This window comes from Somniosus microcephalus, chromosome 23, assembly GCF_052327205.1.
Source record: "Somniosus microcephalus isolate GS21.2 chromosome 23, FLI_Smic_1.0, whole genome shotgun sequence".
NCBI lineage: Eukaryota > Metazoa > Chordata > Chondrichthyes > Squaliformes > Somniosidae > Somniosus > Somniosus microcephalus.
The window spans coordinates 68,574,192-68,592,923 of NC_141009.1; the positions used below are offsets into that span (position 1 = coordinate 68,574,192).

Consider the following 18,732-nt stretch of genomic DNA (forward strand, 5'->3'; position numbering starts at 1 on the left):
TGAGATATATTAGATAGAGTGCAGTGTGACACATCGAGATATATTAGATAGAGTGCAGTGCGACACATCGAGATATATTAGATAGAGTGCAGTGCGACACATCGAGATATATTAGATAGAGTGCAGTGTGACACATCGAGATATCTTAGATAGAGTGCAGTGTGACACACCGAGATATATTAGATAGAGTTCAGTGTGACACATCGAGATATATTAGATAGAGTGCAGTGTGACACATCGAGATATATTAGATAGAGTTCAGTGTGACACACCGAGATATATTAGATAGAGTGCAGTGTGACACACCGAGATATATTAGATAGAATGCAGTGTGACACACCGAGATATATTAGATAGAGTGCAGTGTGACACACCGAGATATATTAGATAGAGTGCAGTGTGACACACCTAGATATATTAGATAGAGTGCAGTGTGACACACCGAGATATATTAGATAGAGTGCAGTGTGACACATTGCGATATATTAGATAGAGTGCAGTGTGACACATCGAGATATATTAGATAGAGTGCAGTGTGACACATCGAGATATATTAGATAGAGTGCAGTGTGACACATCGAGATATATTAGATAGAGTGCAGTGTGACACATCGAGATATATTAGATAGAGTGCAGTGTGACACATCGAGATATATTAGATAGAGTGCAGTGTGACACACCGAGATATATTAGATAGAGTGCAGTGTGACACACCGAGATATATTAGATAGAGTTCAGTGTGACACATTGCGATATATTAGATAGAGTGCAGTGTGACACATCGAGATATATTAGATAGAGTGCAGTGTGACACATCGAGATATATTAGACAGAGTTCAGTGTGACACATCGAGATATATTAGATAGAGTGCAGTGTGACACATCGAGATATATTAGATAGAGTGCAGTGTGACACATCGAGATATATTAGATAGAGTGCAGTGTGACACATCGAGATATATTAGACAGAGTTCAGTGTGACACATCGAGATATATTAGATAGAGTGCAGTGTGACACACCGAGATATATTAGATAGAGTGCAGTGTGACACATCGAGATATATTAGATAGAGTGCAGTGTGACACATCGAGATATATTAGACAGAGTTCAGTGTGACACATCGAGTTATATTAGATAGAGTGCAGTGTGACACATCGAGATATATTAGATAGAGTGCAGTGTGACACACCGAGATATATTAGATAGAGTGCAGTGTGACACATCGAGATATATTAGATAGAGTGCAGTGTGACACACCGAGATATATTAGATAGAGTTCAGTGTGACACATCGAGATATATTAGATAGAGTGCAGTGTGACACATCGAGATATATTAGATAGAGTTCAGTGTGACACACCGAGATATATTAGATAGAGTGCAGTGTGACACACCGAGATATATTAGATAGAGTGCAGTGTGACACACCGAGATATATTAGATAGAGTGCAGTGTGACACACCGAGATATATTAGATAGAGTGCACTGTGACACACCGAGATATATTATATAGAGTGCAGTGTGACACATCGAGATATATTAGATAGAGTGCAGTGTGACACACTGAGATAGATAGAGTTCAGTGTGACACACCGAGATATATTAGATAGAGTGCAGTGTGACACACCGAGATATATTAGATAGAATGCAGTGTGACACACCGAGATATATTAGATAGAGTGCAGTGTGACACACCGAGATATATTAGATAGAGTGCAGTGTGACACACCGAGATATATTAGATAGAGTGCAGTGTGACACACCGAGATATATTAGATAGAGTGCAGTGTGACACATCGAGATATATTAGATAGAGTGCAGTGTGACACACCGAGATATATTAGATAGAGTGCAGTGCGACACATCGAGATATATTAGATAGAGTGCAGTGTGACACACCGAGATATATTAGATAGAGTGCAGTGTGACACACCGAGATATATTAGATAGAGTGCAGTGTGACACACCGAGATATATTAGATAGAGTGCAGTGTGACACATCGAGTTATATTAGATAGAGTGCAGTGTGACACATCGAGATATATTAGATAGAGTGCAGTGTGACACACCGAGATATATTAGATAGAGTGCAGTGTGACACATCGAGATATATTAGATAGAGTGCAGTGTGACACACCGAGATATATTAGATAGAGTGCAGTTTGACACATCGAGATATATTAGATAGAGTGCAGTGTGACACTTCGAGATATATTAGATAGAGTTCAGTGTGACACATCGAGATATATTAGATAGAGTGCAGTGTGACACACTGAGATATATTAGATAGAGTGCAGTGTGACACATCGAGATATATTAGATAGAGTGCAGTGCGACACATCGAGATATATTAGATAGAGTGCAGTGCGACACATCGAGATATATTAGATAGAGTGCAGTGTGACACATCGAGATATCTTAGATAGAGTGCAGTGTGACACATCGCGATATATTAGATAGAGTGCAGTGTGACACACCGAGATATATTAGATAGAGTGCAGTGTGACACACCGAGATATATTAGATAGAGTTATTTAATGGAAATATTAATCCAATTATTTATCAGAAATATCCATTTAATAGCAAAAGTTAAAATCTATTTATGCAGCAGGTGTACTGATCAATTTATTTAATGGGAGTACCAAACCAGTTAATTAATAGGAGTATTCATCCATTAACTTAACATGAGTATGAATCCAATTATTCAATGGGAGTACTAATCCATTTGCTTAATAAGATTAGTAAATATTTTAATTTAACTAGAGTAATAATCCATTTATTTAATGGGAGTACTTATTTTTTTTACCCAGCGAGTTGTTGTGATCTGGAATGCGCTGCCTGAAATGGCGGTGGAAGCAGATTCAACGGTAACTTTCAAAAGAGAGTTGGATAAATACTCTAATGGGAGAAAACTATAGGGCTATGGGGGAAAAGCAGGGGAATGAAACTAATTGGATAGTTATTTCAAAGTTTCGGCACAGGCACAATTGGCCTGTGATTTGGCAGGATGTGACCATGGCATGTGGTATTCCCCAGGGATCTGCACTGGGGCCTCAGCTTTTCATTATATATATCAATGACTTGATGAACGAATAGCGAGCTGTATATCCAGGTTGGCACTAAGTTAGGTGGCACAGTATGTTGTGTAGATGGGAGCAGAAAGTTACAAGTGGCATTGATAGACTAAGTGAGTGGGCAAGTCTGTGGCAGATGCAGTTCAGTGTAGGGAAATGTGAGGTCATCCACTTTGGATCCAAGAAGACCAATCGGAATATTTTCTTAAATGGTGAGAGACTATGAACTGTGGAGGAGCAGAGAGATTTAGGGCTCCATGTGCACAAATCACCAAAAACCAGTGCACAGGTTCAAAAATAACCAAAAAGACGAATGGAATGTTGGCCTTTGTCTCGGGGGCTGGAATACAAAGGGGTGAAGTGATGTTCCAGCTGTTCAGAGCTCTGGTCAGACCCCATCTGGACACTGGGTTCAGTTCTGGGCCCCGGACCTCAGGAAGGATATATTGGCCTTGGAGAGGGAGCAGCCCAGATTCACCAGAATGACACCGGGGCTAAAATGGTTAAATTATGAGGACAGTTTGCACAGACTAGGCTTCTATTCCCTTGAGTATAGAAGCTTAAGGGTGATCTAATTGAGGTGTTTAAGATGATTAAAGGAGTCGATCGGGTCGAGAGAGAGAAACTATTTCCTCTGGTGGGGGGAGTCCAGAACAAGGGGGCAGAACCTTAAAATTAGAGCCAGGCTGTTCAGGGGTGATGTCAGGAAGCACTTCTTCACACAAAGGGTAGTGGTGAAAATCTGGAACTCCCCCAAAAGGCTGTAAATGTTGGGGGTCAATTACATTTTTCAAGACTGAGATTGATAGATTTTTGTTGTGTAAAGATATCAAGGAATATGAAGCTAAATCGGATAAGTGGAGTTACAGTACAGTTCAGCCATGATCTAATTGAATGGTGGAGCAGGCTCGCGGGGCTGAATGGCCTCCTCCTGTTCCTATGTAACAGACTCGAGGGGTTGAATGGCCTCCTCCTGTTCCTATGTAACAGACTCGAGGGGTTGAATGGCCTCCTCCTGTTCCTATGTAACAGACTCGAGGGGTTGAATGGCCTCCTCCTGTTCCTATGTAACAGACTCGAGGGGTTGAATGGCCTCCTCCTGTTCCTGTGTAACAGACTCGAGGGGCTGAATGGCCAACTCCTGTTTCTGTGTAACAGGCTTAAGGGGCTGAATGGCCTCCTCCTGTTTCTGTGTAACAGGCTCGAGGGGCTGAATGGCCTCCTCCTGTTCCTGTGTAACAGTCCCAAGGGGCTGAATGGCCTCCTCCTGTTCCTATGTAACAGACTCGAGGGGTTGAATGGCCTCCTCCTGTTCCTGTGTAACAGTCTCGAGGGGCTGAATGGCCTCCTCCTGTTCCTGTTTAACAGTCTCGAGGGGCTGAATGGCATCCTGTTCCTGTGTAACAGTCTCGAGGGGCTGAATGGCCTCCTGTTCCTGTGTAACAGTCTCGAGGGGCTGAATGGCCTCCTGTTCCTATGTAACAGTCTCGAGGGGCTGAATGGCCTCTTCCTGTTTCTGTATAACAGTCTAAAGGGGCTGAATGGCCTCCTCCTGTTCCTATGTAATTACAAGCGCCCATTTGTTTCTGGATAAAGTTGGGCACAAACCGTGGGTCAGAGTTTGAGTTTAGGGAGGATGTAAGGGTCATTACAACAGTGACTCCACTTCAAAAGTACTTCATCGGCTGTAAAGCGCTTTGAGACTTCCGGTGGTTGTGAAAGGCGCTATATAAATGCAAGTCTTTCATTCTTTTCGAGGGTTCATGCTACCAAAGTAAGGTGGGCTCGGGTAAACCAAAGCCCCAGGTACTGACGGTCACTGTGGAACGTGAATCGTCCTTCCTGTTCTGTCTTCCTGTAGGGAAAGATTATCTGATAGCACTCCCCACGCCTGCAAAAAATAAAAAATAATAACAGTGTGAGGATTGATGAGATTCTGAGAGACTTACCAAACCGTAGAGCTAATGGTAACGCTTATCCTGAAACCACATTATAATCCAGCTACCCTCTTTGTCATTAATCATGCATGGAGGAGCAGAATATTGGGCTGTGTGGTCACTCTGGGCTGTGGTCACTCTGGTCTGTGAGGTCACTCTGGGCCGTGTGGTCACTCTGAGCTGCGGTGACTCTGGGCTGTGTGGTCACTCTGGGCTGTGGTGACTCTGGGCTGTGTGGTCAATCTGGGCTGTGTGGTCACTCTGAGCTGTGTGGTCACTCTGGGCTGTGGCCACTCTGGTCTTTGTGGTCACTCTGGGTTGTGTGGTCACTCTGGGCTGTGGTCACTCTGGTCTTTGTGGTCACTCTGGGCTGTGTGGTCACTCTGGGCTGTGGTCACTCTGGTCTTTGTGGTCACTCTGGGTTGTGTGGTCACACTGGCCTGTGAGGTCACTCTGGGCTGTGTGGTCACTCTAGTCTGTGTGGTCACTCTGGTCTTTGTGGTCACTCTGGGTTGTGTGGTCACACTGGCCTGTGAGGTCACTCTGGTCTGTGTGGTCACTCTGGGCTGCGGTCACTCTGGTCTGTGGTCACTCTGGTCTGTCTGGTCACTCTGAGCTGTGTGGTCACTCTGAGCTGTGGTGACTCTGGGCTGTGTGGCCACTCTGGGCTGTGGTCACTCTGGTCTGTGAGGTCACTCTGGGCCATGTGGTCACTCTGAGCTGTGTGGTCGCTCTGGGCTGTGTGGTCACTCTGGTCTGTGTAGTCACTCTGGACTGTGTGGTCACTCTGGTCTTGGTGGTCACTCTGGTCTTGGTGGTCACTCTGGTCTGTGTGGTCACTCTGGTCTGTGGTCACTCTGGTCTGTGTGGTCCCTCTGGGCTGTGGTCACTCTGGTCTGTGTGGTCACTCTGGGCTGTGTGATCACTCTGGTCTGTGGTCACTCTGGTCTGTGGTCACTCTGGTCTGTGGTCACTCTGGTCTGTGTGGTCACTCTGGTCTGTGTGGTTACTCTGGGCTGTGAAGTCACTCTGGGCTGTGGTCACTGTGGGCTGTGGTCACTGGGCTGTGAGGTCACTCTGGTCTGTGTGGGCACTCTGGTCTGTGTGGTCACTCTGGGCTGTGTGATCACTCTGGGCTGTGGTCACTCTGGTCTGTGTGGTCACTCTGGGCTGTGAAGTCACTCTGGGCTGTGGTCACTCTGGTCTGTGAGGTCGCTCTGGGCTGTGAGGTCACTCTGGTCTGTGTGGGCACTCTGGTCTGTGTGGTCACTCTGGGCTGTGAAGTCACTCTGGGCTGTGGTCACTCTGGGCTGTGGTCACTGTGGGCTGTGAGGTCACTCTGGTCTGTGTGGGCACTCTGGTCTGTGTGGTCACTGGGCTGTGTGATCACTCTGGGCTGTGGTCACTGGTCTGTGTGGTCACTCTGGGCTCTGAAGTCACTCTGGGCTCTGAAGTCACTCTGGGCTGTGAGGTCGCTCTGGGCTGTGAGGTCACTCTGGTCTGTGTGGGCACTCTGGTCTGTGTGGTCACTCTGGTCTGTGAGGCCACTCTGGGCTGTGTGGGCACTCTGGGCTGTGAGGTCACTCTGGGCTGTGAGGTCACTCTGGTCTGTGTGGTCACTCTGGGCTGTGTGATCACTCTGGGCTGTGGTCACTCTGGTCTGTGTGGTCACTCTGGGCTGTGAAGTCACTCTGGGCTGTGGTCACTTTGGTCTGTGAGGTCACTCTGGGCTGTGAGGTCACTCTGGTCTGTGTGGGCACTCTGGTCTGTGTGGTCACTCTGGTCTGTGAGGTCACTCTGGTCTGTGAGGTCACTCTGGGCTGTGAGGTCACTCTGGTCTGTGTGGGCACTCTGGGCTGTGAGGTCACTCGGCTGTGAGGTCACTCTGGGCTGTGAGGTCACTCTGGGCTGTGTGGGCACTCTGGGCTGTGAGGTCACTCTGGGCTGTGTGGGCACTCTGGGCTGTGAGGTCACTCTGGGCTGTGTGGTCACTCTGGGCTGTGTGGGCACTCTGGGCTGTGTGGGCACTCTGGGCTGTGAGGTCACTCTGGGCTGTGTGGTCACTCTGGGCTGTGAGGTCACTCTGGGCTGTGAGGTCACTCTGGGCTGTGAGGTCACTCTGGGCTGTGAGGTCACTCTGGGCTGTGAGGTCACTCTGGGCTGTGAGGTCACTCTGGGCTGTGAGATCACTCTGGTCTGTGTGGGCACTCTGGGCTGTGAGATCAATCTGGTCTGTATGGGCACTCTGGGCTGTGTCGTCATTGAAACTTGTCTAGTCCCTCTGGGGTGTAAGCAGGAGAATGGGATTAGAGTACATGGGATATTAAAGGGTATGGGAAGTGATCAGGAAGGTGAGATTAGACTAGACCATATCCCTCAATCTCACCTACCCCTCTCTCCATATCCCTCGATCTCACCTACCTCCCTCTCTCCACATCCCTCAATCTCACCTACCGCTCTTCCCATATCCCTCCATCTCACCTACCTCCCCCTCTCCACCTCCCTCAATCTCACCTACCCCCTTCCCATATCCCTCGATCTCACCTACCTCCCCCTCTCCACCTCCCTCAATCTCACCTACCCCTCTTCCCGTATCCCTCCATCTCACCTACCTCCCCCTCTCCACCTCCCTCAATCTCACCTACCCCCTTCCCATATCCCTCGATCTCACCTACCTCCCCCTCTCCACCTCCCTCAATCTCACCTACCCCTCTTCCCATATCCCTCCATCTCACCTACCTCCCCCTCTCCACCTCCCTCAATCTCACCTACCCCCTTCCCATATCCCTCCATCTCACCTACCTCCCTCTCTCCACATCTCTCAATCTCACCTATCCCCCTCTCCCCATATCCCTCAATCCTCTCTGTTTCTGAATATGTAAAGTGTGCCGTATTAGTCAAGATCTTCCTTTCTCACATAGAAAATTCTCGATGTTCATTCTTGTGTTTATTAAATTGCATTTTCAAGAGTTTATATTCACATTCTGAATCCTTCCTGCATTTGACTGGACAATGTTTGTGGGGAGTAAATGGCTACTCTAAGTTTCTCAGTGTGGGAGTGATGCGGGTTTAAGAATTGAAGCAATTGGTTTGTTCTGCTCTCTGGAGTTCAGTTATGATTGGAACTATATTCAGGTTTTATATTCTTACTTTTTTCTAGTCAAAATGACCTCGAATGTGTCGTCCTCAGTAGGTTTCATAAGAATCGTGCTCATCTTAAACTTCCCCTTCCTTGTTGTGAACCATTGTGCATCAGAAGCCCACCCGATGATGTACCACTTTCCTGTAAACTGAGCAGAAATGGATCCTTAGACATTAAAACACTGACTAAGGTACAATCCTTGATGCCTTAGACTTTGGGCTGATTGAAGTTAGAAACTGCATTGTCCTTTTGCACTTTGTGAGAGTGATGAATTTACTTGCTGTGTCATGCAAGGCATCAGTGACCTGCTTGACACATGCAGAGTGACTGATGTTCTCTAGGCAGCCTGTAATAAGCCTGAGCCACAATGGTTCAGGACTGAACTGGTGTTCACAGCCATTGGTAGTGCAGTGCCTGTCCTGGCATTTGGTTCAAGGTCAGTAGGCAGCATGCGGTACATGTCTTTGACTACCTCCACATGAATCTTACTCTATGCATACACAGTCCTTGGACAAGCCCAGGTGAGTCCAACTTTGTCTATAGATGTGGTTGGGAGGCGAATGACAGATGGGTCCAATCCTTCTCTCGTGGGGTCCCTTCATTCTGTCATCTTTTCTACATCCTCCAAATAGCATAACTGCAGGGGGGTCTCCATAGGAACACCCACCGTCTGCCTTTGTGGGCTACTTACAAAAAATGGATGGGTCCATGTCACTGACCCTCTTCAGCTACTGAGTTGCCTGAAAACAATGGGGGAGAAAATGGCTTCCTTTGCGCCTCCCGTTAACGCCTCCGGGGGGCGATAACGGGGGGCTAAGGGCTTACCGACCAGGCGCGGCAAAATTACCGACGCCCATGAACTTCCATGGCGGGTTAGCGCTGGTGCTGAAGCTTACCGCCTGGATCTCCTGCGCTCTGGAGATGATGACGTTATCCGGTGCGCGGCGCCCCGTTATCACCCCGGATGTGAAATTCGCTCCTGCCCCCTGCAGCATCGCCGGGCGTCAACAACAGCAGCTGCAGGAGGCGCGTCACCTCGGCCGGCTGCTTGCAGAGCGCTAATTAAAGGCAGCGTGGTCAGGTAGGCCAACATTTAATAATCTCCCCAGTCTGTTGTACTTTGATTATTTTCCAGCCCAGGATTGATCAGCCCTGCACTCTGAGTGCTCGGGGCTGCTGTGTGCGTATCGCAGGTGCTGTCGATGACCATTCCCAGCCTCAGCCTTCAATGACCGCAGCTTTGGCCCTTCCCTTTACGGGAGGGAAGGAGCCTGTAAAACCGGCAGTGCTGCACGGGACATCGCTCTGCCGCTCCCGCCCCTCTCACTCACTCTGGCGCTCAAAGGGAAGTGGTGTCACTTGATTTAGCGCTTCACTTCCCTCTGGGAGCGCGAAACCGGAAGGTTCCGTCGGAATCAATAGTGGAGCGCCGGGCGATGCTTTCTTGCTTCCACAAATGTTATCGGCCCAAACGGGGCTCGATGCAATTTCTAGCCTAATGAGTTTATAGAACAAAAGTTCCAAAGACCAATTCAAAAGCAAACCTGGACCTTCTAGCCCATTCTTTTAAATAACAATGCATTCAAAGGTTTAGTCCAGCGATCCCGACGTGTCCAGTGTCATTAAATGAATTAAGAAGCTGTGTCCTTTCAGCACAGAGGCAAGGAAACAGTATCATTACATTCACCAGTTATAATGAATCTCTGCCTATTACTGCAAGGAGTTTCTGGTACCAGTGAAATTACATTGGAGGCACCGCAAAGAGACAGGCCATTTGGGGGATCAGAGGAGGATCGGAGGAGGGTTCGAAAGGGGGATCGGAGGGGGGATCGTAAGGGGATCGGAGGAGGATCGGAGGAGGGATCGGAGGAGGGATTGAAAGGGGGATTGGACGAGGGATCGGAGGGGGGATCGAAAGGGGGATTGGAGGGGGGATCGTAAGGGGATCAGAGGAGGATCGGAGGGAGGATCGGAGGAGGGATCGAAAGGGGGATCGTAAGGGGATCGGAGGAGGATCGGAGGGGGGATCGGAGGAGGGATCGGAGGGGGGATCGTAAGGGGATCGGAGGAGGATCGGAGGGGGGATCGGAGGAGGGATCGGAGGAGGGATTGAAAGGGGGATTGGACGAGGGATCAGAGGGGGGATCGAAAGGGGGATTGGAGGGGGGATCGTAAGGGGATCAGAGGAGGATCGGAGGAGGGATCGAAAGGGGGATCGGAGGAGGATCGGAGGGGGGATCATAAGGGGATCGGAGGAGGATCGGAGGAGGGATCGAAAGGGGGATCGGAGGGGGGATCGGAGGAGGATCGGAGGGAGGATCGGAGGAGGGATCGAAAGGGGGATTGGAGGGGGGATCGTAAGGGGATCGGAGGAGGATCGGAGGGAGGATCGGAGGAGGGATCGAAAGGGGGATCGGAGGGGGGATCGAAGGAGGATCGGAGGAGGGATCGGAAGGGGGATCGGAGGGGGGATCATAAGGGGATCGGAGGAGGATCGGAGGGGAATCGGAGGAAGGATCGGAGGGGGGATCGAAAGGGGGATTGGAGGAGGATCGGAGGGGGGATCATAAGGGGATCGGAGGAGGATCGGAGGAGGGATCGAAAGGGGGATCATAAGGGGATCAGAGGAGGATCGGAGGAGGGATCAAAAGGGGGATCGGAGGAGGATCGGAGGGGGGATCATAAGGGGATCGGAGGAGGATCGGAGGAGGGATCGAAAGGGGGATCGGAGGAGGATCGGAGGGGGGATCATAAGGGGATCGGAGGAGGATCGGAGGAGGGATCGAAAGGGGGATCATAAGGGGATCGGAGGAGGATCGGAGGGGGGATCGGAGGAGGGATCGGAGGAGGGATTGAAAGGGGGATTGGACGAGGGATCGGAGGGGGGATCGGAGGGGGGATCGGAGGGGGGATCGAAAGGGGGATTGGAGGGGGGATCGTAAGGGGATCAGAGGAGGATCGGAGGGAGGATCGGAGGAGGGATCGAAAGGGGGATCGGAGGGGGGATCGGAGGAGGATCGGAGGGGGGATCATAAGGGGATCGGAGGAGGGATCGAAAGGGGGATTGGAGGGGGGATCGTAAGGGGATCAGAGGAGGATCGGAGGGAGGATCGGAGGAGGGATCGAAAGGGGGATCGGAGGGGGGATCATAAGGGGATCGGAGGAGGGATCGAAAGGGGGATCGGAGGGGGGATCGGAGGAGGATCGGAGGGAGGATCGGAGGAGGGATCGAAAGGGGGATCGGAGGGGGGATCGGAGGAGGATCGGAGGGAGGATCGGAGGAGGGATCGAAAGGGGGATTGGAGGGGGGATCGTAAGGGGATCGGAGGAGGATCGGAGGGAGGATCGGAGGAGGGATCGAAAGGGGGATCGGAGGGGGGATCGAAGGAGGATCGGAAGGGGGATCGGAGGGGGATCATAAGGGGATCGGAGGAGGATCGGAGGGGGATCGGAGGAAGGATCGGAGGAGGGATCGGAGGAGGATCGGAGGGAGGATCGGAGGGAGGATCGGAGGGAGGATCGGAGGAGGATCGGAGGAGGATCGGAGGGAGGATCGGAGGAGGATCTAAATTAAATGGCAGGGGGTTGGGAACCTGAGAGGGGAGACAGAGGAAAGTGAAACAAGGATAAAGGCAAAAGACAGGAAGGAGAAAAACAAAAGTGGCAGACAGAGAAATCAAGGGTTTAAATCAAACATGGCCAGAGTAAATAATAATTCTAAAAGATCTAAGAGCATTAAAAAAACAAGCCTGAAGGCTTTGTGTCTTAATGCGAGGAGCATTCGTAATAAAGTGGATGAATTAGCTGCACAAATAGAGGTAAATGAATATGATTTGATTGGGAAACATGGCTCCAGGGTGGCCAAGGCTGGGAACTCAACATCCAAGAGTATTCAATATTCAGGAAATATAGGCAAAAAGGAAAGGGAGGTGGGGTAGCATTGCTGGTTAAAGAGGAGATTAACACAATAGTAAGGAAGGATATTAGCTCTGATGATGTGGAATCTGTATGGGTAGAACTGAGAAATACCATGGGGCAGAAAACGTTAGTGGGAGTGGTATATAGACCTCCAAACAGTAATACTGAGGTTGGGGATGGCCTTAAAAGGGAAATTAGAGAAACGTGCAATAAGGGCACAGCAGTCATCATGGGTGACTTTAATCTACATATAGATTGGGCTAACCAAATTAGTAACAATACTGTGGAGGGGGAATTCCTGGAGCGTTTACGGGATGGTTTCCTGGACCAATATGTCGAGGAACCAACCAGATCAGGCCATCTTAGACTGGGTATTATGCAACGAGAAAGGATTAATTAGCAATCTTGTTGTACGAGGCCCCTTGGGTCGGAGCAATCATAATATGATAGAATTCTTCATTAAGATGGAGAATGAAGTAGTTGACTCCGAGACTCGGGTCCTGAATTTAAATAAAGGAAACTACGATGGTCTGAGGTGCTAGTTGGGTAGGATTGATTGGGGAATGTCACTCAAAGGGTTGACGGTGGATAGGCAATGGCAAACATTCAAAGACCGCATGGATGAACTACAGAATTTGTTCATCCCAGTTTGGCATAAAAATAAAACAAAAACGGTGACTCAGCCATGGCTAACAAGGGAAATTAGGGATAGCATAAGATCCAAGGAGAGGACATATAAATTGGCCAGAAAAAGCAGTAAACCTGAGGATTCGGAGCAGTTTAGGATTCAACAGAGGACAAAGGGATTAATTAAGAAGGGGAAAATAGAATATGAGAGTAAGCTTTCAGGGAACATAAAAACTGACTGTAAAAGCTTTTATAGATATGTGAAGAGAAAAAGATTGGTGAAGTCAAGCGTAGGTCCCTTGCAGTCAGAATCAGGGGAATTTATAATGGGGAACAAAGAAATGGCAGACCAATTAAATACATATTTTGGTTCTGTCTTCACAAAAGAGGACACAAATAACCTCCCAGAGATGTCGGGGAACATAGGGTCTAATGAAAGGGAGGAACTGAAAGAAATCAGTATTTGTAGGGAAATGGTGTTAGGGAAATTGATGGGATTGAAGGCCGATAAATCCCCAGGGCCTGATAATCTACATCCTAGGGTACTTAAGGAAGTGGCCCTAGAAATAGTAGATACATTGCTGGTCATCTTCCAAAATTCGATAGACTCTGGAACAGTACCCATGGATTGGCGGGTAGCTAATGTTACCCCACTGTTCAAAAAAGGTGGTAGAGAGAAAACGGGGAATTACAGACCGGTAAGCCTGACATCGGTAGTGAGGAAAAGGCTAGAGTCCATTATAAAAGATGTAATAGCAGAGCACTTGGAAAACAGTGACAGGATCGGACAAAGTCAACATGGATTTACAAAAGGTAAATCGTGCTTGACTAATCTACTGGAATTTTTTGAGAATGTAACTGGTAAAATAGATAAGGGAGAACCAGTGGATGTGGTGTTTTTGGACTTTTAGAAGGCTTTCGATAAGGACCCGCATAAGAGATTAGCATGTAAAGTTAAGGCACATGGGATTGGGGGCAAGGTATTGACTTGGATAGAGAACTGGTTGGCAGACAGAAAGCAAAGAGTTGGAATAAACGAATCTTTTTCCGAGTGGCAGGCAATGACTAGTGGGGTACTGCAGCGATCGGTCCTTGGACACCAGCTATTCACAATATATATCAATGATCTGGACGAGGGAACTAGATGTAATATCTCCAAGTTTGCAGATGACACGAAGCTGGGTGGGTGTGTGTGCTGTGAGGATGATGCCAAGAAACTCCAGTATGATTTGGACAGGTTGGGTGATTGGGCAGAAGCATGGCAGATGCAATATAATGTGGATAAATGCGAAGTTATCCACTTTGGTGTCAAAAACAGGAAGGCAGATTATTATCTGAATGCCAATAGATTGAGAGAAGGGGAAGTGCAACGAGACCTGGGCGTCCTTGTGCACCAGTTGCTGAAGGTAAGCATGCAGGTGCAGCAGGCGGTTAAGAAGGCAAATGGTATGTTGGCCTTCGTAGCGAGAGGGTTTGAGTACAGGAACAAGGATGTCTTGCTGCAGTTGTACAGGGCCTTGGTGAGACCACATCTTGAGTATTGTGTGCAGTTTTGGTTGCCTTATCTGAGGAAGGATGTTCTTGCCATGGAAGGAGTGCAGCGACGATTCACCAGGCTGATACCTGGGATGGCAGGAATGACGTATGAGGAGAGATTGGGTCGATTGGACTTGTACTCGCTGGAGTTTAGAAGAATGAGAGGGGATCTCATTGAAACTTATAAAATTCTAACAGGACTAGACAGACTAGATGCAGGAAGGATGTTCCCGATGGTCGGGGAGTCCAGAACTAGGGGTCACAGTCTAAGGATAAGGGGTAAGCCATTTACGACAGGGATGAGGAGGAATTTCTTCACCCAGTGAGTGGTGAACCTGTGGAATTCTCTACCAAAGAAGGCAGTAGAGGCCAATTCATTAAATATATTCAAGAAGGAGTTAGATATATTTCTTAAGGCTAAAGGGATCAAGGGATATGGGGAGAAGGCAGGGACCGGGTACTGAATTTGGATGATCAGCCATGATCTCATTGAATGGTGGAGCAGGCTCGAGGGGCCGAATGGCCTACTCCTGCTCCTATCTTCTATGTTTCTATGGATCGGAGGAGGATCGGAGGAGGGATCGGAGGAGGATCGGAGGAGGATCGGAGGGGGATCGGAGGGGGGATCGGAGGAGGATTGGAGGAGGATCGGAGGGGGATCGGAGGAGGATCAGAGGAGGGATCGGAGGAGGGATCGGAGGAGGATCGGAGGAAGATCGGAGGAGGATCGGAGAGAGGGGTCGGAGGAGTATCGGAGGGGGGATCAGAGGAGGATCGGAGGGGGGATCAGAGGAGGATCAGAGGAAGATCGGAGGAGGATCGGAGGGAGGATCGGAGGAGGATCAGAGGGGGGATCGGAGATAGGGATCGGAGGAAGGATCGGAGGGGGGATCGGAGGGGGGATCGGAGGGGGGATCGGAGGAGGATCGGAGGGAGTATTGGAGGAGGGATCAGAGGAGGGATCGGAGGGGGGATCGGAGGAGGATCAGAGGGGGGATCGGAGGATGATCGGAAGGGGGATCAGAGGAGGATCGGAGGGAGGATCGGAGGAGGATCGAGGAGGATCGGAGGAGGATCGGAGAGAGGGGTCGGAGGAGTATCGGAGGGGGGATCAGAGGAGGATCGGAGGGGGGATCAGAGGAGGATCAGAGGAAGATCGGAGGGAGGATCGGAGGAGGATCAGAGGGGGGATCGGAGATAGGGATCGGAGGAAGGATCGGAGGGGGGATCGGAGGGGGGATCGGAGGAGGATCGGAGGGGGGATCAGAGGATGATCAGAGGAGGATCGGAGGGAGTATTGGAGGAGGGATCGGAGGGGGGATCGGAGGGGGGATCGGAGGAGGATCGGAGGAGGATCAGAGGGGGGATCGGAGGATGATCGGAAGGGGGATCAGAGGAGGATCGGAGGGAGGATCGGAGGAGGATCGAGGAGGATCAGAGGGGGGATCGGAGGTAGGGATCGGAGGGAGGATCGGAGGGGGGATCAGAGGAGGATCGGAGGGGGGATCGGAGGATGATTGGAGGAGGATCAGAGAAGGATCAGAGGAGGATCAGAGGGAGGATCGGAGGAGGGATCGGAGGGGGGATCGGAGGAGGATCGGAGGAGGATCAGAGGGAGGGATCAGAGGGAGGATCAGAGGGGGGATCGGAGGGAGGGATCGGAGGGAGTATCGGAGGGGGATCGGAGGATGATCGGAGGAGGATCAGAGGAGGATCAGAGGGGGGATCGGCGGGAGGGATCAGAGGGGGGATCGGAGGAGGATCGGAGGAGGATCAGAGGGGGGATCGGAGGAGGATCGGAGGGAGGATCGGAGGAGGGATCAGATGGAAGATCGGAGGAGGGATTGGAGGGAGGATCGGAGGAGGGATCGGAGGAGGGATCGGAGGAGGATCGGAGGAAGATCGGAGGAGGATCGGAGTGAGGATTGGAGGGAGGATTGGAGGGAGGATCGGAGGGAGAATCTGAGGAGGAGCGGAGGGGGGATTGGAGGGAGGATCGGAGGAGGATCAGAGGGAGGATCGGAGGAGGATCGGAGGGGGAATCGGAGAGTGGATTGGAGGAGGATCGGAGGAGGGATCGGAGGAGGATCGGAGGAGGATCGGAGGGAGGATCTGAGGAGGAGCGGAGGGGAGATCGGAGGGAGGATTGGAGGAGGATTGGAGGAGGATTGGAAAAGGATCGGAGGAGGATCGGAGGGGGGATTGGAGGAGGATCGGAGGGGGATCGGAGGGAGGATCGGAGGAGGATCGGAGGGGGCATCGGAGGAGGATTGGAGGGGGGATCGGAGGAGGATTGGAGGAGGATCAGAGGGGGGATCGGAGGAGGATAGGAGGAAGATCGGAGGAGGATAGGAGGAAGATCGGAGGAGGATCGGAGGGGGAATCGGAGGGGGATCAGAGGGAGTATCGGAGGGAGGATTGGAGGAGGATCAGAGGGGGGATCGGAGGGGGATCGGAGGGAGGATCAGAGGGAGGATCGGAGGGGGATCGGAGGAGGATCAGAGGGAGGATCGGAGGAGGATCGGAGGAGGATCGGAGGGAGGATCGGAGGAGGATTAGAGGGGGGATTGGAGGAGGATCGGAGGGAGGATCGGAGGGAGGATCGGAGGAGGATAGAGAGGGGATTGGAGGAGGATCGGAGGGAGGATCAGAGGAGGATCAGAGGAGGATCGGAGGGAGGATCGGAGGAGGATCGGAGGAGGATGAGAGGGGGGATTGGAGGAGGATCGGAGGGAGGATCGGAGGAGGATCAGAGGAGGATCAGAGGAGGATCAGAGGAGGATCGGAGGGAGGATCGGAGGAGGATCGGAGGAGGGATTGGAGGAGGATCGGAGGGAGGATCGGAGGAGGATTAGAGGGGGGATTGGAGGAGGATCGGAGGAGGATCAGAGGAGGATCGGAGGAGGTTCGGAGGGAGGATCGGAGGAGGATTGGAGGAGGATTAGAGGGAGGATCAGAGGAGGATTAGAGGAGGGATTGGAGGAGGATCGGAGGGAGGATCGGAGGAGGATTAGAGGGGGGATTGGAGGAGGATCGGAGGGAGGATCGGAGGAGGATCAGAGGAAGATCGGAGGAGGATCGGAGGAGGTTCGGAGGGAGGATCGGAGGAGGATTGGAGGAGGATTAGAAGGAGGATCAGAGGAGGATTAGAGGAGGGATTGGAGGAGGATCGGAGGGAGGATCGGAGGAGGATTAGAGGGGGGATTGGAGGAGGATCGGAGGGAGGATCGGAGGAGGATCGGAGGAAGATCGGAGGAGGATCGGAGGAGGTTCGGAGGGAGGATCGGAGGAGGATTGGAGGAGGATTAGAGGGAGGATCGGAGGAGGATTGGAGGAGGATTGGAGGAGGGATCGGAGGAGGGATCGGAGGAGGGATCGGAGGAGGATCGGTGGAGGATTGGAGGAGGATCAGAGGGAGGATCGGAGGAGGATCAGAGGGGGGATTGGAGGAGGATCGGAGGGAGGATTGGAGGAGGATCAGAGGAAGATTGGAGGAGGATCGGAGGAGGTTCGGAGGGAGGATCCGAGGGGGATCGGAGGAGGATCGGTGGAGGATTGGAGGAGGATCAGAGGGAGGATCGGAGGAAGATTGGAGGAGGATTAGAGGGAGGATCGGAGGAGGATCGGAGGAAGATCGGAGGAGGATCGGAGGAGGATCGGTGGAGGATCGGAGGGGGATCGGAGGAGGATCGGAGGGAGGATCGGAGGAGGATCGGAGGGGGATCAGAGGGGGATCGGAGGAGGATCGGAGGAGGATCAGAGGGGGGATCGGAGATAGGGATCGGAGGGAGGATCGGAGGGGGGATCGGAGGGGGAATCGGAAGGGGGATCGGAGGGGGATCAGAGGGAGGATCGGAGGAGGATCGGAGGGGGAATCGGAAGGGGGATCGGAGGGGGATCAGAGGGAGGATCGGAGGAGGATCAGAGGGAGGATCGGAGGAGGATTAGAGGGGGGATTGGAGGAGGATCGGAGGAGGTTCGAAGGGAGGATTGGAGGAGGATTAGAGGGAGGATCGGAGGAGGATCGGAGGAGGATTGGAGGAGGGATCGGAGGAGGATCGGAGGGGGATCGGAGGAGGATCGGTGGAGGATTGGAGGAGGATCAGAGGGAGGATCGGAGGAAGATTGGAGGAGGATTAGAGGGAGGATCGGAGGAGGATCGGAGGAGGATTAGAGGGAGGATTGGAGGAGGTTCGGAGAAGGATCGGAGGAGGATTGGAGGAGGGATCGGAGGAGGATCGGAGGGAGGATCAGAGGAAGATTGGTGGAGGATTAGAGGGAGGATTAGAGGGAGGATTAGAGGGAGGATCGGAGGAAGATCGGAGGAGGATCGGAGGAGGATCAGAGGAGGGATTGGAGGAGGATCGGAGGGAGGATCGCAGGAGGGTCGGAGGAGGATTAGAGGGGGGATTGGAGGAGGATCGGAGGGAGGATCGGTGGGAGGATCGGAGGAGGATCGGAGGAAGATTGGAGGAGGATCAGAGGAGGTTCGAAGGGA

General features: G+C 51.4%; 1 protein-coding gene across 3 annotated transcripts in view; it reads right to left on the minus strand.

Annotated features, from left to right (window-relative positions):
• LOC147101939 (lipocalin-like) overlaps positions 1–18,732 on the minus strand; it is a 46,354-nt gene that overhangs the window by 18,929 nt on the left and 8,693 nt on the right. Inside the window, exons 1-3 of one of the 3 annotated variants that reach the window (XM_085965956.1) lie at positions 9,050–9,482; positions 8,162–8,301; positions 4,889–4,965 (exon numbers count right to left, since the gene is read on the minus strand). In XM_085965956.1, coding sequence (XP_085822082.1) covers positions 4,889–4,965; positions 8,162–8,301; positions 9,050–9,148 — 316 coding nt within the window. In that variant the 5' untranslated portion in view covers positions 9,149–9,482. Of the gene's footprint in view, positions 1–4,888; positions 4,966–8,161; positions 8,302–9,049; positions 9,485–18,732 lie in introns of those variants that run through there. The other 2 variants (XM_085965957.1, XM_085965958.1) reach the window with 2 other exon arrangements.